The sequence below is a fragment of the Rana temporaria genome, chromosome 2 (genome assembly GCF_905171775.1).
Source record: "Rana temporaria chromosome 2, aRanTem1.1, whole genome shotgun sequence".
Lineage (NCBI taxonomy): Eukaryota > Metazoa > Chordata > Amphibia > Anura > Ranidae > Rana > Rana temporaria.
Window position 1 is genome coordinate 212578236 of NC_053490.1, and position 27155 is coordinate 212605390.

The following is a 27155-nucleotide window of genomic DNA, read 5'->3' on the forward strand; positions in this document are numbered from 1 at the left end:
ACAAAGGAGTTTTTATTTTCCATGACTCCAAGGAGATTCTCGAGACTGTACACACTAGGCTGTTTCTGTGCCTTTTCCTTAATTTCACCACAAAGAATTTGCCTGGTAAGGTAGAAACACAGAATCTGGACAGAGGCAGACTTGGCTTAGACTTGTCACTACTGAGAAGATGTGAGAAGGGTTTTAATCTTGTTGTATGAAGCACTCCAGTGAGTTTATTGGCATTCTGATAAAAAGGACTTGAGAAACATGGTGAAATGAACTCAAATCGGGCCAGAAGCCCAGCAGTGCGTGAATTCTATCATAGTATGTGAACTTCTCATGCTTCGCTGTATTTATGAAATGCACTAATCACAGCAAATTCTTGGTCTCACACAAAGCTTGCAGGAAGGAAGACATGCAAGCTGAGCTTACTAGGTATTCTGCCTTATTTACATTCTTTCAAGATACAGCATTGAACAAGATCTTTGATATCTGCTTACCTTGAAAGCGTTTTGCTGCGGATTCTCTCAGAGAGAAGAAAATGTCACACATAACAGTAGGGCAGCTTACTCCTGATTTTGTAATGACGTTAAAGATCTGGTCAACATAATTCTTCAAGTTTTCCTATATAAACCCGAAGAAAAATAATTATGCTGGTGTATAATGAATAATAACAAAAAAAATAAACGCACTGGGAAAAATATGTAGGCTTTTATAGCTGACCCCCTCCTCTGAAAATGCCAGTTGCCGGGCTGAGTCTGGCTGGAGTCCATACTTTCTGAGGCACCAATCCAGATCCAGTATACAGATCATGAAAGTCATGCCTTGTAAACACGACCGGTTTTTCCGTCAGATAAAAAAAACAAAGATTTTCCCGACAGAATTCCTCTCAGCCTGCCTTGCATACACACGCTCAGACAAAAGTCCGCCCGTCCAAAGCGTGGTAACGTACAACGCGTACGACACGACTATAAAGGGAAAGTTCCATTCCAATGGCGCCACCCTTTGGTCTGCTTTTGCTGATACTTGTGTTAGTAAAAGTTTGGTAAGAGAGACGATTCGCGCTTTTCAGTCCGTTACAGCGTGACGAATGTGATATCACCATTACGATCACTTGTTTTACCACAAAGAGCGCTCCCGTTTTAAATACTTGATTCTAAGCATGTACAGTTTCTGCCCGTCGGAAAACCATACAGACGAACTGTTTTCCCGCTCGGAATTTTGGCCTGACGGGAAAAAAGAGATCCTGATCTCTTTTTTTTGTCCGGCAGTTTACCCGTCAGAAAAACTGCGATGGAGCATACACACGGCCGGGATTCCCAACAAAAAGCTCTCATAGCAGTTTTCCTGTCGGAAAAAACGCTTGTGTGTACGAGGCATGAAACATAGTTGCTCTGGTCCAGTGATTCAAAAAGTACCAAAGTCCATGACAGCAGGAAGCTAGTGTTTTTAGATGAGGATTTCAGCAAGGGGGACTTCCAAACTTTCTCAGTAAAAGCTTCCTTTACAAAAAAGCTTACTCACTTACAAAACTATGGTTGGTCACACAAGGGCACATCACTCTATGAAGGTAACAGGTCTATTTTCTCACAATTGCCATCTCCTTCCAGCTTTAACTGTCAACCCAAAATGACACACATGATTTGGAAGATTGTTGTCCCTTATCCACTGGAACAATCAATGGTGATTCAGTTAACCCTATGTAAGGCTCAAATCGGGTAAAGTGTTACTTTTATTGAGGTATATTTGGTAATCAGTACGTTTTATTTATTTTTTTCATTAGCAAGGACCTTGTAATTTTAACTTTTACATTTCAATATATTTTTCTTTATTTTTAGGGGTTTTACAATACAAAGGAGAATGGCATCCATGTAGATTAATAGGTTTACAGCATTAGAAAAATAAGTGAGGAGCATGACCACTATGATATACAGGTTATAGCACATAGTACATTGGCATAAAATTATACAGACCATTTTGGCTCCTGTGAGAGAGTTGTTTGGGTGTGGAATGTTTAGAGGAGACTGTATATGTCGTCCTAGAAATGCTAACCAAAAAGAGAAGGAGAGTGAGGACAAAAAACGTAAAGAGGTGAGGATGGATGCTGATACAGAGGGAGGGGGCAGGAGAAAGGAGAGAGATGAAGATAGCTACTTGCCGACCAGCCACCGTCGTTTTATGGCGGCAGGTCGGCTCCCCTGCGTGAGAGCCTGTAGTTCTACGTCGGCTCTCTCGCAGGCCACTAGGGGCGCCCGCTCGCCCCCGACTCCCGTGCACGTGCCCGGCGGGCTCGATCGCCGCTGGGCACACGCGATCGCTCGTTACAGAGCGGGGACCGGGAGCTGTGTGTGTAAACACACAGCTCCCGGTCCTGTCAGGGGGAGAAATGCTGATCTTCTGTTCATACAATGTATGAACAGAAGATCAGTCATTTCCCCTAGTGAGGCCACCCCCCCTACAGTTAGAACACACCCAGGGAACATACTTAACCCCTTCCCCGCCCCCTAGTGTTAACCCCTTCACTGCCAGTGGCATTTTTATAGTAATCCAATGCATTTTTATAGCACTGATCGCTATAAAAATGCCAATGGTTCCAAAAATGTGTCAAAAGTGTCCGCCATAATGTCGCAGTACTGAAAAAAATCGCTGATCGCCGCCATTACTAGTAAAAAAATAAAAATAAAAATGCCATAAAAATATCCCCTATTTTGTAAACGCTATAACTTTTCCGCAAACCAATCAATAAATGCTTATTGCGATTTTTTTTACGAAAAATATGTAGAAGAATACGTATCGGCCTAAACTGAGGAAAAAAAAAGTTTTTTTAATATATTTTTGGGGGATATTTATTATAGCAAAAGGTAAAAAATATTTTTTTTTTTCAAAATTGTCGCTCTATTTTTGTTTATAGCGCAAAAACTAAAAATCACAGGGGTGATCAAATACCACCAAAAGAAAGCTCTATTTGTGGGGAATGAAAAACGCCAATTTTGTTTGGGAGCCAGGTCGCACAACCACGCAATTGTCAGTTTAAGCGACGCAGTGCCGAATCGCAAAAAGTGCTCTGGTCTTTGACCAGCAATATGGTCCGGGGGTTAAGTGGATAGATGAGAGAAATAAGAAAGGGGATGAGGGTAGAAAGGGAAAGATGAAGGGGCATACAGCCCCTGGGGAGACTGTGGGGCATCTGGCAGTTTAAATTAAAGGTATTATTGTGTGATCTGAGGTGGGAATCTTAGTGGCAAGCTAGGGTGTCCAGATTTTTTTGCTTATTTACCATAAGCATCTGTAAGATTGCTAGAAAATTGCTAAATCACCACAAACCTGCTAATTTTCTGCTTAAATTCTTCATAAAAAATGGTCTGTTTCTTCCATGAATGAAAGATGGTTTGCGTAACTACTGCCAGTTTCCATTGAAATCATTCTAGCTTGTTTAGATTTACATTCAACAATTCATGACAAGGTTACCTCTGGACTTCGGTATGAAGTAATGTGAAGAATAATCTATACATTCTCTGTCCAAAATCTAACTACAAAGCTACAGGAACATCATATACTGTATACATGGCAGCCTTCATGCTACAACCCCCCGGAGCAAGCGTTAAGATATGTGGAGTAAAAAATGGCTTATCATGGAAGGAACCAGGCACCATCTTGTAAATATCTTATATACTACTTGCTGTGATGTGGTATTCAGTAAGTATTTAGAAATGGCAGACCAAATATAGGACCAATCCTCTAACTGCCTAGTATCATGTAGATACTTGGTGCCATTTTGCAATGTATTAGGAAAAGAAAATGTCGCTCCAGGTGAGGCTGGGGAATGGACTCCTCCCAGGGGTGATAGCAACGGCTCGCCGGCCGTGCAATCTGGATAAAAGGAATGGATGGCTGCACACGAGGTAGTGATGAATCTCTTTATTGCAAAATTAGACACTGCGCTAATGGTAATGAAAAAGCGCAGCGTCCCTGTATGAAATGCATCTACCTGTACCTGTTTGCCTGTCCTGTGGTGTTATTCATGTTACAGATTTTACAATAAAGAGATTCATACCTACCTGGTGTGCAGCCATCAATTCCTTTTAGCCATTCTGCCAGCTGCACGATTCTGGCTAAAATGAGAATCACGTTTTTTTTCTTATAATAAAGATCACGATTCTCGTGGCGTAACATCATCTTTTTACATTATACAAAAAAAGTGGACTAACTTTAATCTTTATTAATTTTTTTTATTAACTAAAGTGTATTTTTTCACAAAAAAATGTGTTTGAAAGACCGCTGTGCAAATACAGTGTGACATAAAATATTGCAACAACCGCCATTTTATTCTCTAGGATCTCTGCTAAAAATATATATAATGTTTGGAGGTTCTAAGTAATTTTCTAGCAGAAAATACTGATTTTAACTAGTAAGCAACAAGTGTCAGAAAAAGGCGATGGATTTTCCCGTCGGAAAAAGTCAGATGTGAGCTTTTGGACGGGAATTCTGACCGTGTGTATGACTTTTTCTGTCTGAATTTGTGCCAGCAAAAGTTTGAGAGCAGGTTCTCTATTTTCCTGACAAAAAAAATTCCTAGTGGAAAAACTGTTTGTGTGTATGGAATTCCAACGCGCAAAAAAAAACATGCATGCTCAGAATCAAGCAGAAGAGGCGAACTGCCTATTGAACTTCATTGATCTTGGATCGTCGTACGCGTTGTACGTCTCTGCGTTCTTGACGGTCAAAATTTGGTGTGACCGTGTGTATGCAAGACAAGCTTGGGCGGAATTCCCTCAGAAAAACCATCCAAAGTTTTTCCGACGGGAAAACTGATCGTGTGTACGCGGCATTAGTCTTTATGTGGTTAAACTGACCTCATTTACAGACCAAAGTTCATTACTTTGATCTAAAACAGTGGGCTCCAAACTGCAGCCTGGGGGCCAGATGCAGTCCTTTGCTTGCTTTTATCCGGCCCCCCTTGAGGCATTATTTTATCCACTGATACCAAAAATAGGGCATAACCCCCCCCACTGACCCCAAAGGGGCTCAATTCCTCCCAATGACACCAATAATGGGGCAAATTTTCTCCCAATGACACCCATGATAAGTCACAATTCCTCCCAATGACACCAAAGATGGGGCATTGTATTTTTCCACTGACATCGGGACCATTTCTACCCCCATTGCCAATAGTCTGGCCCCCAAAAGTCTTAAGGACAGTTCTCATTTTTTATGACAGCTGTCAGCTGTGAGCAGAGAACTCTCTGCATTGAATCGAGGAAATGCTGTATTAAGATCATGAGGGGGTTGAATCGAGATCGTGATTTTCTAATGATTAATCGTGCAGCTCTAAACTTGCCTTTTTTTTCCTTAAAATTTAAAATGTTCTCAGTTTAAACATTTGATATGTGTTCTATTGTGAAAAAAATGTGGGTTTATGAGATTTACAAATCATTGCATTCTATTTTTATGAAGATCCTACAGCATCCCAACCTTTCTGGAATTGGGGCTGTACAATCAAGGCTGGAAATGCACACATTTTAACTGCTTGCCGACCGGCCCATAGCAGATCTACTGCTACAGCATGGCCGCACTGTTCAGAATCAACGGGACCCGCCGATCGTTTGGTACACTGACAGAATGCCAGTCTGCCTATGTAAACAAGGCAGATTGTCATTCTGTCAGTACTGAAGGCATGGATCTTGTGTTTCTGTAAAGCAGAAATATTGATCCATGTCTTCCACTAGTAAAAGCACCTCCCCCACAACACTGAAACACCAGCTATGCACACAGTTAACCCTCTGATCGCCCATGATGTTAACCCCTTCCCTGCCAGTGTCATTAATACAGTGATAGTGCCTATTCTTAGTGCTGATCACTCTAAGGCCCCGTACACGTGAAACTCGACGGGCAAAACTCGACGGGCAAAACACATCGTTTTGCTCGTCAAGTTCCTTGTGAAGCCGCCGAGGATCTCGGCGAGCCAAGTTTCCTCATTGACTAACGAGGAAATAGAGAACATGTTCTCTATTTGGCTCGGCGAGTTCCTCGTCAGTTTCCTCGGCCAAAAGTGTACACACGACCGGGTTTCTAGGCAGAATACGGCTCCGATCGAGTTTCTGGCTGAATTCTGCCGAGAAACTCGGTCGTGTGTACGGGGCCTCATAATGTCACTGGTCCCCAAAAAAGTGTCAAAAGTGTCAGTTAGGTGTCCGATTTGTCTGACGCAATATTGCAGTCCCGCTATTCTAGTAAAAACGTTTGTCCCTCCCCCTCTCTCGTAAATTTTGTACAACCAAATCAATATACACTTATTGGGATTTTTTTTCCAAATAAGAATACATATTGGCTTAAATTGATGAAGAATTTTGATTTTTTTTTATTGGATGTGTTTAGGAGCAGAAAGTAAAAAAAAATTTTTTTTACTTGTCAGTTGTTTGTTTCTATTGCAATTCATGAAAAACCAAGAGGTGATCAAATACCACCAAAAGAAAGCTCTATTTGTGGGGAAAAAAAGGGCATACATTTTGTTTGGGTACAGCATTGCAATTCTCAGTTAAAGTAATGCAGTGCCGTATCGCAAAAAATGGCCTGGTCAGGAAAAGGGGGGGGGGGGGGTAAACCTTCTGGAGGTCAAGTGGTAATTACAGAAAGTGACATATAGATTTTGAGACCAAGGAGTTTCCAATAAGGAAGTGACTGCTTCAACATACAGTAATAGCAGCCTCCAGCAAACAGGTGCAATGCTGGAGGCAATTTACAGCACATACTAATTTTGGTAGCATAATTGTTAATGTGGAATGTATGTTCCTTGTTAAAGAACATTAATTGTTATCAAACTGTTATGGGTACAGTTCCACTTTAAATATGAAATGATTCCTGGGAGAGGAATTACTAGTTAATCTAGTATTGTTAATGACACCCTTAACCTCAGAGATGATGCTGCCTAATTAGTGGGCAGGAAATAATGATTTTAACAAAGCCTTGCCCTACCACACCTTCTCCATGGTCCCTAAATATCAATGTACAAGTACAACAAACAAAAATGACTAAAGATATTGCTCAGGGTATATTCCCGGGAAGCAGAAAGGCCACAGAAATTTGCATTTATATAACTTGACATGATTGTAGCCGTATTAGTGCAATTGTGATAGAGAAAATTGAGTACTGTCCGTGATACTTTTTTTATTTGCACTAACATACAATTTTTTAGAACAAGCTTTCAGGGTGTTACCCCTTCTTCAAGGTCGCAGCCTATTGGCGGCAATGGCACTGTTTTAATCGGTGCGATTTTGCGGCGCCGCACCGATTTGCAAAAGTAGTTACTGCACTACTTTTGGCGATTTCTATAGACATCTGTGTATGAAGCCACACAAATGTCTATCAAGTAGCACCTGAAATCGCGCTGACCTTGCTACTTTGAAATCGCGCTACTTCAAGTAAAGTAGCACGATTTCAAAGTAGCATCAGTGTGAACCAGGGCTAAATCTGTTTTAGTACCAGGGAAAGATAGTATTATTATTGCAGGCATTATAGTGTTACTAAACCCACATTATAAAAAACTCAGTCACCATGAGATTTGTTTTCTGTATTCTGCATCTCCCCCTTCTGTTCATGTCCCCAATTCAGCTAGGAATGTTGCAGAGCACTGTTGGAAGCTCTGCACATGCTAAGTTTTCAGTGAGTTTCTATGCTGAGCATTTCCTCCCTATCACATCTGAGCAACCCATGTGACTATAGAGTCACACATGTGGTCGTATACACAGTTCTAAGACAAAGGCTGGAGGGATGTGACTCAGCCTGTAATTGTCCGAAATCCACCCATACCATGCTATTGCCTAAAAATAATAAAAATTTGATTTTAAATTATATATATATAAACAATCCTTGTCGTATCGGATTCCTGCTTTGGAGCTACCAATCCGGGATGAGGTGCCGCGGACGAGAGAGGAGATGACCTGCTGATCCGTTTACCTCAACTCCCTGATTTAAGCGCAAGTGATCCTCCACTGTAGGGTGAGTTGGATCCATACTGGAGGGTAAGAGTATTCACTTCTCCCCCCCCTAGCCAAAGGTGAAGGCACTCCCCGGTGGTGTTTTTGAATGACACATCATTTCTGTCAGTTGTGGTTTCTGATCATCTCTTCATATTGATCTGCGATATTTCACTTGGATATTCACTGATGATCCTATGGTGACGGATGTCACGAAATTCACTATGAACTTTGCCTATATTTTTTCAATGACTATTTGATTCATTAATTCAGCAATGTCTCATGAATCCATATTGTGTACACACACATGATATATATGGTTTATAAACACAGAGGTTTTGCATACTATTATCTGTTTGCACTATATTTAATACTCACGCTATAGAGTGAGGTCCACTTATCTCTTCTCACACTCAGCGCTACGCATTTTTTACTTTTGCACTGTTACAAATCTTGTCTATTTGTTTGTGTTAGCAGCTTTCACCATTATCAACATTTGGCGCAATATTTTATATTTTTTGTGAGAGATATATATATATATATATATTTGTATGACAATTTAAAACAATTTATTCATATCAATTGGATGTTTTATTTTATTTTTTCATTTTGAACATTTTGAACATATGACCAACAGGACTAGAAGCTCTACCTGCTTAGGTTTCCCTACAGACAGTCTGGAAAAGATCTGGGTCATGTGATAGCTTTATATCAATATTTATATCAATATCAATATTTTTGTATCACTTTTATATAGCACCAACAATTTATTTTGTGTTTTACCTACAGTACGTTCACATCAGTCCCTGCCCTCTGGGAGCTTACAGGCCAAGGTACTTATTGGTCCTGCATACCCACATACTGGGGCTAATATATACAAGTGCCACTTAATCTTTAGACATGTTTTTAGAGTGTGAAGGAACCCCGTGGAAAAACATGCAAACTTCACACAGACAGTGTCTTGGCCGGGATTTAACTGGTCACATTTAACTGGTCTAGTAAGGTTCAGTAATTTCTAGCTATACCATAATGAGTATAAAAAAAACCTTTACATATATATATTGCCAGTCATTCCGGGAAGTACACACTAAAACTGGCAGTGGATATAAGCAAACAACAAAAAAACTTGTGGATTACAGGAACCACCTACGCTTTAACCACATATGCCGACTCAACATTACTAAACAAGTCCAGTTGAACTAAATAAAACTAAGGAACATATGTTTATATAATGGTCACAAGCTTTGAAACTAACCAAGAAACTACAGTATTTGTAAGTCCTTAGGAGTGCCTTAGCAATATAGCACTGACACTGAGGTTCATTTACTAAAATTGGAGAGTGCAAAATCTGGTGCAGCTGTGCATGGTAGCAAATCAGCTTATAACTTCCGCTTTTGTAGGGCTCTTATACATGGAGTCACATACCCGTATGCCAGTGCAGGCTGGCAGCTGCAGGAATTTCCTTGCATAGGACTTATGTGTAAACACAGACAGACTGCATTCAGAGATTTGCATTAGTCCTGCCTGGGTGTACAGCCGTGGCCAAAAGTTTTAAGAATGGCACAAATATAAATTTTCACAAAGTCTGCTGCCTCAGTTTTTATGATGGCAATTTGCATATACAGTGGAACCTCGGATTGCGAGTAACGCGGTTAACGAGCGTTTCGCAATATGAGCACTGTATTTTAAAAAATCTTGACTCTGTTTGCGAGTGTTGTCTCGCAAAACGAGCATGATTCAGGCCAAAACGGTGTGCAGTCCTGCTTTTGGCCTGAGGTGGGGTGGCGCCGGAAACGAGTAGAGCCGAACGTCGTCGATCGCAGCCAATCGGCGTGGTTCGGAAATGCACAGCAGGTCCCGAGGACAGCACGGCTGACCTTGGCAAATCACGGGTAGGAAGTCTTTCCGAGGTTTGTCGAGGTCAGCCAAAGTGTCTTCGGGCCTTTTTGGACGTTTCCGAGGCTCTCTGGTGCCCCCTGCCTCCCATTGAAGTCAACGCGGAACAAATTATTTTAGTTTCTATTGACTTCAATGGGGAAACTCGCTTTTATATGCGAGTACTTTGGATTCCACTGTACTCCAGAATGTTAAAAAAATTCCACTGCATTTTAGTCCTGCCAAAAAAAGGCCAGCTGACATCATGTTAGGGATTCTCTCATTAACACAGGTGTCAGTGTTGACAAAGATAAGCTTGGAAATCACTCTGTAATGCTGACTGAGTTACGCCTTGTACACACTGTTTGATTGTTGGACGACCGAGCGTCTGATTTTTGTCAAAAAGGCGTGTGCAGGATTCTGTCTAGCATACTAACTATTCGCAAATTGTCGTTTGACAAACACGAATATAGTGATGTACTATGATTGTATAAAGATGAAGTTAATTTCTCAACCACCACCCTTTTCGGCCCCTCCTACTAATTTAGTGTTAGTAGACGTTTGGTGAGCGTTGATCTGGGATATTCAGATCGTACAAAACAAATGTATTTTAAAATACGTTTGGCATAACTACATGCAAAGCAGCTTCATTATTATCCCATTAAAGAAGATGAGAATTTTGACATTTCATCAATTGCCGCGTCACAAATGTTAATTCTAGATTACAAACAGTAGTTTACAAGATGAAAATTAGGGGAAACTAATGCGCAAATGTGGGGTAGAAGGAAAAAAAAAAGAAATAATGTGTAGCAGCCACCTAGTGAGTGTTCACACACTGAAAGCAAAATGAATATAAGAAGCGGGTTTAGGGGCGCTCACTCTAAAATTACTATTAGATTAAAATATCTTATATGTTCTTCAATACTAAATAAATAAATAAATAGGACTTCCTCTAAAATGCAAGTAAATACCAAGTGCATTTGGATTGCTGCACTTGGTATTTATTTGCATTGAAGAGGAAGCCATATTTATTTATTTAGTATTGAAGAACATATAAAATATTTTAATTTAATAGTAAGTTTAGAGTGAGCGCCCCTATACCCCCTACTGATATTCAGTTTACAAGAACAAACTCTTTCCAGTCGTTGATTCCAAGCATGCGTGTTTGTACTTTTGACTTTTGTGTGATGGATTTCTGTACTGACCATCCAAAAATCGGAGGTTGAGTTCACATCAGACAAAATTTGTTTTAGCCTGCACAACCTGTAATGTAAAAGTCAGATTGTCTGTCGAATGCACCGTACTAACGTTTTTGGAAATCCGCAGACAGCTCGTCTTCAGACTTTTCCCTTCTGATTTTTGTACCATGTGTATGAGGCCTTAGAATAACAGACTTGAACCTTTCAGGCCTCATACACACGACCGAACATGTCTGCTGAAACTGGTCCGCAGACCAGTTTCAGCAGACAGATCCGACCGTGTGTACAGCCTAGCAGACAGGTTTCCAGCAGACAAAAGTTTTAAAGCAGGCTTTAAAACTTGTCGGCTGGAAACCCGTCCGTCCGACATGTCCGCTGGTTAGTACACCTAACCAGCGGACAGAAATCTCCCGCATGCGTCGAATGGATTCGACGCATGCGTGGAAGTATTTTACTTCCCGGTTTGCGGACCTGGCGACGTCAACGTCACCGCCACGTCACTGCGCTGTCTGTCCGTTTGTCAGTTTGATGGTGTGTACAACCATCAGACCGAAATCTCTGAGCGGACATGTCCGATGAAAACGGTCCGCGAATCGTTTTCATCGGACATGTCCCCTCGTCTGTACGGGGCCTCAAAGGAGGGTGGTGGTTGAAATCATTGTTCTTCCTCTGTTGGCGCTTGGTGAGGGCTACCATCAGTCCTGTGTCCAGAATAAAGCATCCTGGGACCAATCATGTGTGGGGTTTATTCTCAGCCAAGGGAGTGAGCTCACTTACAATTTTGCATAGAACACAGCCATGAATAATGAATAGTACGAAACATCCTCCGAGAGCAATTTCTCCCAACCATCCAAGAACAGTTTGGTGAGGAACAATGCCTTTTAAGCATGATGGAGGACCTTGCCATAAGGCAAAAGTGGCTTGGGGCACAAAACATTGAAATTTTGAGTCCATGGCCAAGAAACTATGTTCATGGCAGCACAAGAATTACCCTTTACAAGGCAGGAAAAATGCTCTAACAAATACTAAAACTGGATATGCACCATTGTTTCCAACACAGCACACAAGAATGCACATAAGTGTGTTACTGGGCGCTGCAACGCATTTGCTTTGAAGGTGTGTTGGTCTATCCCGCAAACACACGATCGGAATTTCCAATGGAAAAAGTCAGATGGACTTTTTCCATCGGATACCGGTCGTGTGTAGCCCAATCTGAGTTTTTTCATTGGAAATTCCAATGAATTCCATCGGAGTTTAGATATAGAACATGTTCTCTTTCTCTCAGATGGAATTCCGTCAAAATTCCAATGTGATTTGGCCAGGCAAAACCCGATCATGTGTACGCAGCATTAGTGTGCAATTGAAAATTAATGGCACTGCAATGTGTTAATGCAAGTAAAGTACATTCATGTGCTGAGGTAAGGTGCATGTTCCTGCTGTAGAGGTGTGAATAAACAATAAGAATAGTAGTAGTAATTGTCTAATCTAGCAAAAAAATGTATGCAAAATATATCTGTAATAAAGTAAACAAGAGAAACATATGCAGTCAGCTTCTCTTTAGACGGAAATAGATTGTGATAACAGGTTACACTTATTAAAGAAATGTTAGTTATCCTAAATGGTACGTCAACATACATATTTATAAAAGTTATTAATAGCTTGTTTATGGAAGATAACTTGTTCTACAGGTATGGTGACACCCAATACAACTTTGAGGGTGCCACGGACAAGACAAAGTGCTAAAGTAGTTAAAAGTTCATTCCACTTAAAACTGATATTTCAGGTTTTGGTAGATGCTGTAATGTTACATTACTGGTGGTTTCTAACATTTCCCATGTACTCCAATGGTGCGACCTCCAAGACTAAGGCCCCGTACACACGTCCGAGGAATTCGACGGGCAAAACTCGTCGTTTTGCTCGTCAAGTTCTGTGTGAAGCCGCCGATGATCTAGGTGAGCCAACTTTCCTCATTGAACAACGAGGAAATAGAGAACATGTTCTCTATTTGGCTCGACGAGGAACTCGTCGGCTTCCTCGGCCGAAAGTTTACACACGCCGGGTTTCTCGGCAGAATTCAGCTCCGATCGAGTTTCTGGCTGAATTCTGCCGAGAAACACGGTCATGTGTACGGGGCCTCATTTTCCCTGTTGATCTTAAGGTGGTTGTTTACCCACTTGTATCAAATCTTCTTATCACCTCTGTACCTTAATAATGCGTGTCCCTGTGCCTGTGTTCTTTAAAATATCCGCCGATCGGTACAGATATAAGCTGCGCTCTGGGTGCACAGCTGATTCCTCTCCTCGCTTCTCTCTCCAGCTCACAGCTGCAGTGGGCGGGGGGAGAGAGTGAGCCGACAATCAGCTGAGCGCCTGGAGCCACGCTCATACAAGGTACAGATTGGCAGATTTTTTACATTAAACAGGTACAGGGACACATGTTATTAAGGTACAGAGGGGATAAGACTAGATACGAAAGGATAAGAAGCGTGGGGGTAGGGGCGCTGATACAAGCAGGGAGAAGAGGGGGAGGAGGACAGTGGACACACAGAGACAGGAGAGATGCAGAAAGCAGGGCTGCAGATAATGAAATCGACGGACCACAATGCCAGGGCTCAGTAGCTCCAGGGCCAGATTAAGAACATCATGGGCCTGGTGCTGAGGATTTTGGTGGGGCCTTTTAGGCTGCATTCACACCTCCGCGACAAGTAACGCCGCGTACGCGGCGTATTTTGCCGCGAATAGTGTAACTTTTTTTTTACAAATCCTTCCTATTGCTTTGTATGGCCGAACGCCAATGCCGCCTGAAAAAAAGGGTCCGGGACTTTTTTTCATGCTGCAGGTGTACGGCGTCTATGAGATGTGAACCATCTCATAGACAGCAATGGGAATTCTCCCCTCCAGCGGCACGAGCGGCCGGCGTCGGGCGTTTTGTCGCGGAGGTGTGAATGGGGTGTAATAAATAATAAATAAATGCGTGGGAATGACATGAACGCAGCCCAGCCAAGGCAAGTGACCAAAGGCACAGAACCCAGAAGGAAGACCGGATGAAGATGGAAGTGCCCGGGCCCCGCCTGATTCATCGCAGCACTGGAGGGCTCAGTCTGAAAATTTAAGTGTACACTAATGTGCTAATATGCTGTGCATACTTGTACATTGTGGCATAACCTACCCCAGGGCCTCTAAAAAGTAGTAATGTCAGGAAAGTTTACTACCGCTTTATTATCACAGGATCCCAGGAGCCTCTCATGGGGCCCCCTATTGACCGGGTGGACGGTGGCCCTTGGGCAGTGCCTAAGTGCACAGTTGCCAACATTAAAAAAATATTTTCAGGGCCACTTTTTTATATAAGTGCTATATTTAAAGTAGCTGAGATCCCTGATGTTCCTCTATACATCATAGTAGTAATCACAAAATTAAATGAGTACTAATAATGGGGCAGAACAAATATGAGAACTGATATTTCCTTTAGTTGAACTAACAAAAGTGTGTCCATTCTAGAGCTGGTAACATTGAGGATATTCAGTATAATTTTAAAGAACTGTTTTTGTGGGTAGCGACATAGGGGAGGAGTATGGACGGTATATAAGTGGGAAGTATGTGCAGGTGAGGGAGAGGAATGTGGAGGGTCTAACAGTGGGCACTATGTACAGGAGAGGAGTACAAAGGGTACGGAAAAAAGCACTATGTACAGGAGAGGAGTGTGAAGGGCATGACAATGGGCAGTATGTACAGGAAGAGTGAGGGGGTATGACAGAGGGTAGTACGTACCAGAGAGAAGTGTGGAGGGTATGATGGGGCAGTATGTACAGGAGAGGAGTGTGGAGGGTATGACAGTGGGCAGTATGTACAGGAGAGGAATGTAGACGGTATGATAGTGGGCTCTATGTATAGGAGAGGAGTGTGGAGGGTATGACAGTGAACACTATGTATAGGAGAGGAGTGTGGAGGGTATGACAGTGGGCACTATGTATAGGAGAGGAGTGTGGAGGGTATGACAGTGAGCAGTATGTACAGGAGAGGAGTGTGGAGGGTGCGACAGTGGGCACTAAGTACAGGAGAGAAGTGTATGACAGCAGGCACTATGTACAGGAGAGGAGTGTGAAGGGTATGACAGTGGGCGCTATGTATAGGAGAGGAGTGTGGAGGGTATGACAGTGGGCACTATGTACAGGAGAGGAGTGTGTAGGGTATGACAGTGGGTACTATGTATAGGAGAGAAGTGTGGAGAGTATGACAGTGGGCACTATGTACAGGAGAGGAGTGTGGAGAGTATGACAGTGGGCACTATGTACAGGAGAGGAGTGTGGAGAGTATGACAGTGAGCACTATGTACAGGAGTGGAAGGATATTTAGGGACTGAGTAGTGGTTAAGCGGGTCATACATGGATTGAAATTACGCCAATTATGCAGAGACCAGCCATAGTCAATCTATGTATGGGCTAGCTGGTTTTACACAAGTCAATCTATTAATCAACTTGAGTACAACCAGCCTGTTTTTTTTTCTTAAAACAATCAGTGCTGCCAGCTAAAGTTAGCAACACTGATCATTGTACGCACTGGCAGAACACAATAACACTGCAGGAGTGATTCCCCCATCCACAGGTCAGCAGGTGAGAGGGTGTGTGGGGACAGGCTGGGGAGAGATACTAGTCAGTGGCTGGGTAGGCACTGGTAGTATCAGAGCCAGATACACACAGGTTACATACGCCACGATCGTTAGAGCGAGAACAATAATTCTAGTACTAGACCTCCTCTGTAACTCTAAACATGTAACCTAAAAAAAATGTAAAGCATCGCTTAGGATACCAAAAAAAAGTGTGCTAACTTAACTAACTAACTGTTTTTTTAATGAATGAAACATTTTTTTCCAAAAAAACATGGTTGAAAAATTTCTGCGCAAATACCGTGCTAGAGCTGCACAATTAATCGTTAAAAAAATCGTGATCTCGATTCAACCCCCCTGACGATCTTCAATGCAGAGTTTGCTGATTCTTTCATATAACAAGTGGAGAGACTTTCAGCTGTCAAAAGAAAATATCTGGGCAGTCTGCCAAGTTTTTAACAGGAAACATTGTAACTAACGCTTCCTTCTTAGATCAAAGGGATAAACTTCTGTGTGTAAAGAATAAATCTGGGTAGTCTGCGAAGTTTGTAAACAAAATGAAACATTGTAACTAACTAACATTGTAACTAAATGTAACCACTTAAAGTCCAACACTTGTTTCTTAAGTTAGAAAGCAATATTATTTGCTAGAAAATTACTTGAAACCGCCAAACATTATATATATTTTAGCAGAGACTCTAGGGAATACAATGGCAATTGCTGCAATATTTTATGTCACACTGCATTTGCCCACTTCAATGAATAATAAAAACCATAAAAACAAAACAGTGAAGTTAGCCCACTTTTTTATTTTTTTTGTTTTAATGTGAAAGATGATGTTACGCCGCAACAATCGTGAGAGAATCGTGATCTATCTTCTAAGCAAAAAAATTGCAATTCTCATTTTAGCCAGAATCGTGCAGCTCTGTACCCTGCAACATAAAAAGTGCAAAGACCACCATAGAGTAATTTTCTAGCAAAAAACAAATTTTTACATGTAGTAGAGAAGTGTCAGAATTGGTCTGGGTGGCAAGGGGTTAATTACCATGAGTAATATACAAATAATTATTATAAGCACTGTGATCCTATCAGTCTGCTGTAGTGTGTCAGCTTGTATTTATATTGGCGCTCTGAATGTAGCTTCTGACAGGCTGTGCAAGCAGGCCCGTATCTCCGGAACCATAAATGATAGCCGTCCCATATTTTAACCAGTTGTGGGGTAGCTCTTCCCATGCCTACCCCTAAATGTGGGGTTTCTGTGACCTCTGGTCATCGAGCTACAACCCCCCAAATTCGATCTTAAAAAAAAAAAATCTTAAAAAAAAAAAAAAAAAAAAAAAATTTTTTTTTTTTTTTGGGGCAAATGGGCCTATCTTGAGAAAGGGGCCTGGAGCTGCAGCTCCATCAGCCCCATTGTTAATCCGGCCCTGAGTAGCTCCTGTTTGCAGAAGGGAGGATATAGCCAGGCAGGATCAGCCAGATTTTTTAGAGTATACAGGGGGCCAAATGACATAGCACAAGCACTGTGCTGTATAGCATGCTTTAACCAGTTCACAACTGGCTCACGTCTTTTACAGGGGCAGAATGGCACCCCCTGCGTGAAACCTCATACAGGTTTACCTTTAACCAGGTCTAACAATTCTGGGACTACTTGTACAAAAATAAATGTGAAAATATATGAATATTAGTAGTAGTTTGCTTACCTTGTTTGTTTCTAAATTCTCTCCATCCTTCAGCTTTACTGGATCAATTTCACAAGGTTTATGCAAATCACAAATCTAAGGGAAACAAATATACTGTTAAAAAAATCGAATTTTAGTAATGATGAATGAATGAATGAATGAATGAATGAAAAACTTATAAAGCGCGGCGCATGCGAACTGAATCGCTTCTGGGCGCTAGTCCAGATGATCAAATAGCCTTGCAAAAGCATCCCTTTATTGCAGGAGCCTCACCAATCTACTTTATAGTGCCACAGTGTTCATCATTGCTTGCACAGAAACTTTAATGTAAAATCAGGCTGACAGTTGGAGTGCCTGTGCTGACTCCTGATGTTTTTTTTTTTTTTTCACAAAAAGTCACTCCTGATGTTAACAAAGAATGTAATCTCTGTTAAAGCCCTGTACTTACATATGCAATATAATGTGTGTGGCATATTGTACAGAAAGGCACTGCAGGACAAAACATTTTTTTTTTCAATTGTGCTCATTCTGATACTTGAGCTGCAGTACAAAAATAGAATCTACTTTAAGGTGGATGTATAATATATCTACATTATGAACTGTATATGATAACAGCTATCTAAATGCCAATTTACTGATTTAGGTTAACAAAGTCCCTGCCTTTGCCCATTTAAATACAACAAAAATGACATTTGTAGTACAATATCAGATCATGACATTCTTTGCCCAACAGAGGGCACACTTCATTACTGTTCCTGTGTGATAAGGCTGAACTCCCTAAAGACCGATGGGCCTCACAGATTGCAGGGGCTGAGTCACTGGGAGAGGAAATGTGCGGTTACTTCTTGATAAGTCAGAGTCTCATGAGATTATAGTCTCAGGTTGACCAGTATTTCTCTGAAAGGAGATATAAACAGGGTGTAACCATTGGCTTTATGACTGCTAGAGACACTGTAGTCTCACATAAGCAGGAGATGTGTTATGTATGGGGAGTTAAATAAATAGATTGTAAAAAAAAAAAAAAAGATCGGATGCTATTGGTTAAGGAAACATACATACACACATACAGTATATAGAATCTATATTTTTGGCATTATTTTGATATCGCTATAAAGTGCTGTTCTTTCAGTGATGATAAAGGTAAAATATATACCTTATTCCTCGCTCCCACATCATTCCTCCTCTTCCTGCAACCAGTCCCCGAAGCCTCTGCTGCCTGACCAGTTGCAGCTCTCTGATGACATTATATATATTTTGTATAATGTGAAAGATGATGTTATGACGAGTAAATATATACCTAGCATGTCACGCTTTAAAATTGTGCACACTAATGGAATGGCGCCAAACTTTGGTACTTAAAAATCTCCATAGACACTTTTTTACAGGTTACCAATTTAGAGTTACAGTGGAGGTCTTGGGCTAGAATTGTTGCTCTTGCTCTAACGCATGCGGTGATACCTCACATGTGTGATTTGAACGCCGTTTACATTTGTGAGCACAACTTACATATTTGTTTGCTTCTGTGCGCCAGTACGCAGGGATGGGGGGTGCTTAAATTTTTTTTTTTTTTTATTTTACCTTTATTTTCTTATTTTTACACTGTCTCTTTAAAAAAATGTTTTATCTTTTTTATTTCTATTACAAGGAATGTAAACATCCCTTGTAATAATAATAGTGCGTGACAGGTCCTCTTTATAAAGAGATGTGGGGTCTATAAGACCCCACATCTCTCCTTCAGGCTGGAAAGACTGAGATAAAAAATAAATGAACTGTCTCGGCCTTTCCAGCCGAGTCCCCGGCTTTGTTTACATTCGCCGGCTCGGACGTAAGGGTCATAGAAATTACTAGGGACCATCTGGTTACCAGAAATCTTTATGATTAACTTCCCGGTGGCGACCGATTCATTCTCTGGCTCGCCGATCATACCTGCGAGCCCGGAAAAGTACCAGAGGCACCTGTAAAAACAATTAAGTGGCTGAACTGCCAATATGATAGTTCTTATGGTGCACAGAATCGCCATCCAAAAAATATGATACCTGAAAGATGCCTGTAGCTGCAGGCATCATTCAGATATCCCCACTCAAAGTCATATGACGTCTGTGGGCTGAAAGTGGTTAAACCAGGGTACCCAGGCATCCTATGGTGCCTTCCGAGTTCTTTAGGGGTTCTTTATTAAAATGCCTGAAAATTGCCCTTAATTGCCCAGAAAATGTGTGCAAGTCAGCCTTTTTTGTTAAACAAGGCCACAGGTTTTTATTGTGCATCATTACAACCTTGGGCACCGTATGGGCCATCCACCAGCGTCCTAGCAACTGCTGACATCGTTGGTTGATAAACAGGGACGTCTGGCATCTGCACAGCATCCTTGTTGGATTTCCCCCCTCTGCCTCTCTCTGTCAGCACTGGGGCCATGTTAGCTGCATGGTGGAGAGAAAATTAGGAAAAAGAAATGCTGGAATACTATTCAGTACCAGTGTGCAAAAGTGTATTTGCTTTGCATGAATAAATCATCTCCAATGTTAGGTGTCCTATGTGTGGGTATGCAGTATGTAAAACTGTTAGGAGCACCTCGCGATTGTGCATAATTTTAATGGGTGCCTTGGCTGGGAAAAAGTTGAGGAACACTGGTTTAAAGAACATATGTTGCCACTGCTGACCTCCTTTCTAGAATGCTATTTTATTGGCTGCTAATTCTCTAACTTTTATACCGTATTTGCCAGTGTATAAGGTGACCGGGCGTATAAGACGACCCCCTAATTTTATAGTTTTTTAAGATTTTTTGCCTGTACTCACCGTATAAGACAACCCCCCTTCCGAGGCTTCCGACGCCTAATATTTCTTCCTTCTGGACCCATATTCTTCTTCATTCTTGCTGAAACTGGAGCCATATTCTTCTTCCTTCTTGCTGGAGCCAATCACAGCGAGTGATGTATTCTATTAATGAATACAACGCCTGCTTGGATTGGCAGAGGCTGTAACATCATCAGCCCACGTCTCTTTGACTCTCAAAGCCAATCCGAGCAGGCTACTGTATGTAGCCGGCTCGGATTGGCAGAGGTTGTTACTCCAATCCGAGCAGGCTCTGTATTCATTTTCATACATCGCTCACCGGGATTGGCTAAACGGTATATACTGTATGTAGCCGAAGCTACATACAGTATTACCGCACATCCAGCAGGCATCCGAGCAGCTGATCCGGCATATAGGACGACCCCTGCTTTTTTAACAGTTTTTTAGGTATAAAAGGTAGTTTTATACGCCAGCAAATACAGTACTCATACATTTCTAGTCACTAGCCTAAAAAAATAATGCAGATCAGAAATTTTTACTGCTCTTGCAGCATTCTTGTTTTAGGTCAATGGCCTCGTACACACGGGCCAGAATCTCGTCAGGAAAAAAATGTGTTTTTCCTGATGAGATTCTTGGCAAGAATCTCTTGCCGCCCGAGTGTACACACAGTCCTTTCAAACGAACCGTGGTTCTTTTGAAAGGCAAGAACGCGGTGACGTCATCGCGTACGACGAGAATGCGCTCGTCACATTCGATGCATTTGAATATTTTACGTCGTTTGCGTAAGTCGTCCGTGAATGGGGCTGGACGGAATTTATGTTCACGTCAAAACCAATACGTCCTTGCGGCGTATTTGGAGCAATGCACACTTGGATATGTCCACGGACGGCGCATGCGCCGTTCGTGAAAAACGTCAATGACGTCGGGTCATGGTTATTTTACATAACACACGCCCCCCTGTTCCAAATTTGAATTAGGCGGGCTTACGTCGGCCTATTTACGCTACGCCGCCGCAACTTACGGAGCAAGTGCTTTGAGAATACAGCACTTGCCCGTCTAAGTTGCGGAGGTGTAACGTAAATCAGATACGTTACGCCAGCGCAAAGATACGCGGATCTACAAGAATCTGGCCCTTAATCTCCATGTGTATGACTGACAGCAGTGATGGTTATTTGTGTTAAGAGACGCCTTGCAGCCCCGGGTAGCCTATGACTTCCTGCTTAATGCTGTAAATCCTGGCACAATGAAGAAGGCTTATGGGAATTTTAGAGGCTCATCAAAGTCTGCATTGTTCTCAATATAGGATTATGGAACAGGAGACAGTTATGTATGCAGCAATCTCTCATTCTAGTAATTTATGGATTTCATAAAAATATACACATCTAGGTTATTGCCTTATCATTAACATAAACAAAGTTTTAGTTTCGTTTTTTTGCTGCTTTAGGACTCTGCCCACTTGAGCTGAAAAGAGGATGTGTGTAGGCGTTTCCGAATGACAAGAAAAGATAAAAGCAAGCGCTTGAACCTTGTTCCAATTACATATCACTACACATACTATAAAGCCAATACGGCATACAGCAGTGCTTCTTAATGCACATGAAATAAATTGAAAACATGCATTGTATTGAAGCCCTGCTAATTAGTGAATTGGTCACGCATAATCCTATGAAACCGACATCTCTTGAAAGGTGCAAAGATTCAATGCTTCCAGATGACCAGAGGAAGAAGCTCTAGGATTATGTAAACAAGAGAAGTCCAGAGCAAAGCGATCATAGTGCAGCAAGTAAAACTATTTATTAATTTAAAAATGTATAAACGCACTCACAAACATGGTAAAGGAGAGAGCGTGTAGTGTGGTATACCGGCAGCTGATGTGACCACAGGTCCACTCCGAGGCTCAGGAGGGCTAGGGAAGCCTGGCCAAGCTGGTTGGGAAACGCACACCCCAGCTCTGGCATAGCTCAGCTGACTCCGCTCCCAAAGACGATAGGCTGCCGCTGTCGGTGCCTACACACCTTGTGGATGATGTCACATGCTGGGAGTGCTGAGATACCGGTCCGGAGAGACGCATGAATTCCCCTATCATCAGTCTCCAGGAGGGTCAGTGGCGATATTCCAGAGCTGCAGTGTGCATCCCAACCACCTTGGCCAGGATTCCCCAGCACTCCTGAGCTAAGGAGCGGACCTGTGGTCATATTAGCGGTTTAGCACACTACATGTTTTCGCCTTCACCGTGTTTTCTGGGTGCATTTATACATTTTTTAATCAATAAATAGTTAAATTTACTTACTGCAATATGACCTCTTTGCTCTGGATTTCTCTGTCATTTTGTTTCTGAACGACAGAACCAATTCAGAATACTCAGCTGAATACTTCAATATACATGCAACCAGTCAAGGGGTTTGGATGAACGCCAACTCAATGCCTCAAGGAGATCAGTCGGAACTCAAATAGACTGCTGCTCCATCAACAAAAGTGCTGGATACTTTTCAGAATGAATTCACTGTAAAGTTGTACTGGTGTTGCAGAAGTGGCTCATGCCCATCAGCACTGGTTTGGCATTTTAAAAAATGGGCTCCTCTTGAAGCACTTGCCCAATGCTGCATAGTATAACTGGCTCGTAGCAACACAACAGGAGCTTGTAAGCTTGGTATGGGAATAGCAGCCTGTGTGTCTGGCGAGTCTAGCCTGTATCAATAAGGAGGTTTTTTTTTATTTTGAGTTAAGAGGATCAGTCCTCCCATCTCCCATCTCTAGTAGATAAATCTCTATGAAAGCAAATGATAGAAATGTAACCAATTTTCCTTGAAGAAAAAATGTCCACACAGCAATACATCTTATCAACACAATAAATTAAGTTAGCACAAATTCAATTTGATTGGTATTTAACAAAGTTATGGGGTACCAGAAGGAAATGAAAACTGAAAAATGCATTATGTTTGTGTCACATTGTAGTGGGAAGTGTAGAGCATTATGTGATTTTACAGCCATGGCAGTGCCAAGTGTCAGAGTTTAGTATGATACAGTGGGTCTTGATTACTGTGAACCCAAGCTAAGTGGCAGAAATATGCACATACAGCCTTGAATGTGTTAATTCTGTATGCCACGCTGCATTCTGATAAACAGCTATAATTAGTTACATGCACAGTTGGTCAGTTCAGATTACAAACGCTTAAACAACTGCCTGGAGCTTCATAATAAATAATGAAAGCTCACATGAAATTCCTTGTTTTCCATGGAACCCAGATGTAATGGTTTTGGCAAGAAACCTTGCGATACTTAAATGTATTCCCCATGTATTTTTAGAGGCCGCCTGCTCTTGTTAAGATTTTTGTAGCGAGCACGTTTCTGTGCCGAAACAGCTTTCATGTAAGGAGGAAAAAGAAAATCATTGTCAGTGTCAAGAAGAGAAAATTCTTAAGTTTCATTCAGTGTGTAAGATATAAGGCAGCAAATTGTGGCTTGTCTGCGATGGAATAGAGTCCTTTTAATAATATATGCTGGAATTTGTCATTGAGCATGAACTCACGGGACACATATGTTGCATGCTGGGAAATAATCAAAGCCAGCAAGTATTGGTGAGCCCGTTGTATGCAGCCCACTGGGCTTAAGGCTAGCCTTTTTATACCCACATAAATGATAACTTTAAACAGGAGCTCAACTGTTTTTTCTTGTATGTCAAACAAGGAGTCCAACTCTCTGTTGGATCTAATCCATTGTCCATTATCCTGGAGACCCCAACCCTTGCGACCTGTCACTCTCTGGAAGGCACTTTTCACATGGTGAAACTATTGGGGGACTTGCATAGGAAATGAATGGTGTCATCAGCTCACTACAGAATTTTCCATTGGCATATAAAGAGGTACAGGCTCAATAAAGAGATGTGGACCACATGTTTTTGCTGGGATCCTGGACAGCTGTAAAGGCCCATTGGGGCACAGAAGCATTCTCCGAATGACCATTATTCCAAAATAAATGGGTTGAGATGTACATTAAGCAGCAGTACTTTCTGAGATGACATGGAAGGATGGTATAATTTATTTTTTTCGGCCACCTGTATTTTGCTGTGATTATGCAGAAAAAAACAAGGAACTCGACGAGGAAAACGATGTGTTCCGCCCGTCGAGTTCCTCGGTTGTGTGTACGAGGCTTGACAGGTTTACTTTATGGTACCAGATTGATTCAATTGTTTAGGAGAATACTTCATGTTTCATTTTAGAAATGTCTTGGAAATAGTCAGTTTAAGATGACAGGGACATAGAAGCTGCTATAGTTGACCTTTTCTTGGCTGTCATACTGACTCTTTAGCTTCAGCACCTTCCTCAATTACTAAAGGAGTAGCCACAGTTCACTTAGCAGAGTGAGTGTTTACTTAAAGGGGTGGTAAAGGTTTGTTTTTAGTTTCTAAATAGGTTCCTTTAAGCTAGTGCATTGTTGGTTCACTTACCTTTTCCTTCAATTTCCCTTCTAAATTTTTTTTTTCTTTGTTTTCTTTGTCTAAATTTCTCACTTCCTGTTCCTCCTCAGTAAGGTGTTCAGTAAGCTGTTCTAAATGACTTTCCACCACTCAGATGATGGTGGAAAGCTTACTGAGGAGAAACAGAAAGTGAGACATTCAAACAAAGAAAAAAAACATTTAGAAGGGAAATCAAAGGAAAAGGTAAATTAACCAACAATGCACTAACTTAAAGGAACACATTTAGAAAAAAAAAGACGAACCTTTACAACCCCTTTAACTTAGAAAATAGGGTAAAGCTATGTTTACCTATCGTGTGCTAGAAAAAACCCTAATTTACAATTTTCCTAGAACATGATTGAACAGGTTCACCTTTCCTGATCACTTGTCCTAGTTCAAGGACACAGAAAGACCCAAAGCCAAGCCAAAGCCATAGTTTTCAAAGGGCAAGATTCTTTAAAGTGAACTTGCATGTGCCCAGTCTATTCAGACTAACATATTTACACATTCTGAACAAGCAGTAAAGTTACTACAAGCCTTCATCTGTTGGGTTTGTTGAGAAAATAATCAGGAAGCTAGTTGTTAGTTAATTGGACAGAGTACATTTCCCAATCACCATTAAATTAGTGGGTATGATGTCCGGCGGGTATGGAGATGTGACTCAGTGTACATCTTGCGGCATGTATGCGTTCCTTGATCATCTGATCGAGGGCGGATACTGCTGTGCAAAATGTAAGCAGGCTGTTTCCCCGGAAACCCAGGTTCTGAATCTAGGGAAGCAACTGTCAACACTGAGAAGATTCTCCATACTAAAGGAGAGTTGGGATCGTACCCGGCAGGTGCTGCCAGGAGCCAGCACAGAGGCGGGTGGAGACAAAGTTGTGCAGGCACCAGAGAAAAGTAGATGGGTGTTATAAAGTAAAAATAATGCGCAACCTTACAATAGCAATAACGTGTTGATAATAAAAAAATGATATGTGAATATACACAATCCTAACAACTTGCATACAAATTTGGTGAAAAAATAAAGGCATTAACCAGTGCATCTCAATGGGAAATCTATTTAAAAGCGCTAACAAAAGTCCTGGGTGGCTTAACTCCACAGTAAAAATGCATTTTAAAGCAAATGAGAAGGCCTTCAAAAAATACAAGGTAGAGGGGTCATCATCAGCATTCCAACTTTACAAAGAATGCAATAAAAAATATAAAGGTGCAATCAGGGTGGCTAAGATAGATCACGCAAGGCACATAATGGAAGAGAGTAGAGATTCTTAAGGTATATAAATAGTAAGGGAGGTCAGAACATATTGGCCTCATAAAGAATGACAAAGGGAATCTGGTTACAAAAAATGGAGAGATCGCAAAGGTTTTGAATTTATTCTTCTCCTCAGTCTCATTCACGAAGAAAACGGGAGAGATTCAGTAACCAATACTGCAAGGTTTATCCACATGACACATCACAGGAAGCACCCTCATGGCTAACAAAGGATAGAGTTAGAAATAGACTTGAAAAACTAAACATTAATAAGTCACCGGGACAGATGGCTTACACCCAAGGGTCCTTAAAACGGAGTTCCTACTAAAATAAAAATATTAAAAGTCAGCAGCTATAAATACTGCAGCTGCTGAATTTTAATAATTGGACACTCACCTGTCCCAGGGTCCAGCAATGTGGGGGAACGAAGCCCCGCTCATCTCCCCCTCCTCTCCGTGGCGCTGGCATCACTACTGTGGGCGCCCAGTTGTGGCTTCACAGCCGGGCTTGCACTGCACATGCGCGAGCCTGCGCACCGTGATTGGCCGAGCAATCATCTGGGACTGCAGAGAGGGAGGGGGAGGGGTGACCTTCCTTCCTTCCAGCACCACGGTGACCAGGGAGGAAGTAGGAGCTGAAACCGGCTAAAAAGAAGGTTCCCCCCCCCAACAAAATGACATGCCAAATGTGGCATGTCAGGGGGTCACCTTCCCTTAAAGCGGAAGTTCAATTTTTAGGTGGAACTCCGCTTTAAGGAACTCAGTCAAGTGATTGCCAGACTATTGTTCCTAATTTTTACGAACAGTCTACAGACTGGAATGCTACCAGCTGATTGGAGAAAAGCCAATGTAGCACCAATATTTAAAATAGGACCAAGATATATCCCTGGAAACTACAGACCAGTTAGCCTAACATCAATCGTTTGAAAGCTCTTGGAGGGGATGATAAGGGACTATATACAAGATTTTAGTAATGAGAACAGTATCATTAGCAGTAATCAGCATGGATTCATAAAAAATCATTCTTGCCAAACCAATCTATTAACCTTCTATGAGGATGTGAGCAGACTGTACAAAAGAAGGCCTGTAGATGTGGTGTATCTGGATTTTGTAAAAGCATTGGTACAGTTCCCCACAAACGATTATTGTACAAACTAAGGTCTGTCAGCATGGACCAAAGGGTGAGTACATGGATTTAAAACTGGCTATGGGGGCGAGTCCAGAGGGTGGTGATAAATGGGGAGTACTCAGAATGGTCTGGTGTGGAAAGTGGGGTCCCCCAGGGTTCTGTCCTGGGACCAATCCTATTTAATTTATTCATAAACGATCTGGAGGACGGGAT

General features: G+C 41.7%; 1 protein-coding gene across 2 annotated transcripts in view; it reads right to left on the reverse strand.

Annotated features, from left to right (window-relative positions):
• RASA3 (RAS p21 protein activator 3) overlaps positions 1-27155 on the reverse strand; it is a 335356-nt gene that overhangs the window by 35430 nt on the left and 272771 nt on the right. For both annotated transcript variants that reach the window (XM_040336372.1, XM_040336371.1), the window contains exons 13-14: positions 17335-17409; positions 483-606 (exon numbers count right to left, since the gene is read on the reverse strand). In XM_040336372.1, the coding sequence (XP_040192306.1) occupies positions 483-606; positions 17335-17409 (199 nt within the window). The remainder of the gene's footprint in view (positions 1-482; positions 607-17334; positions 17410-27155) is intronic.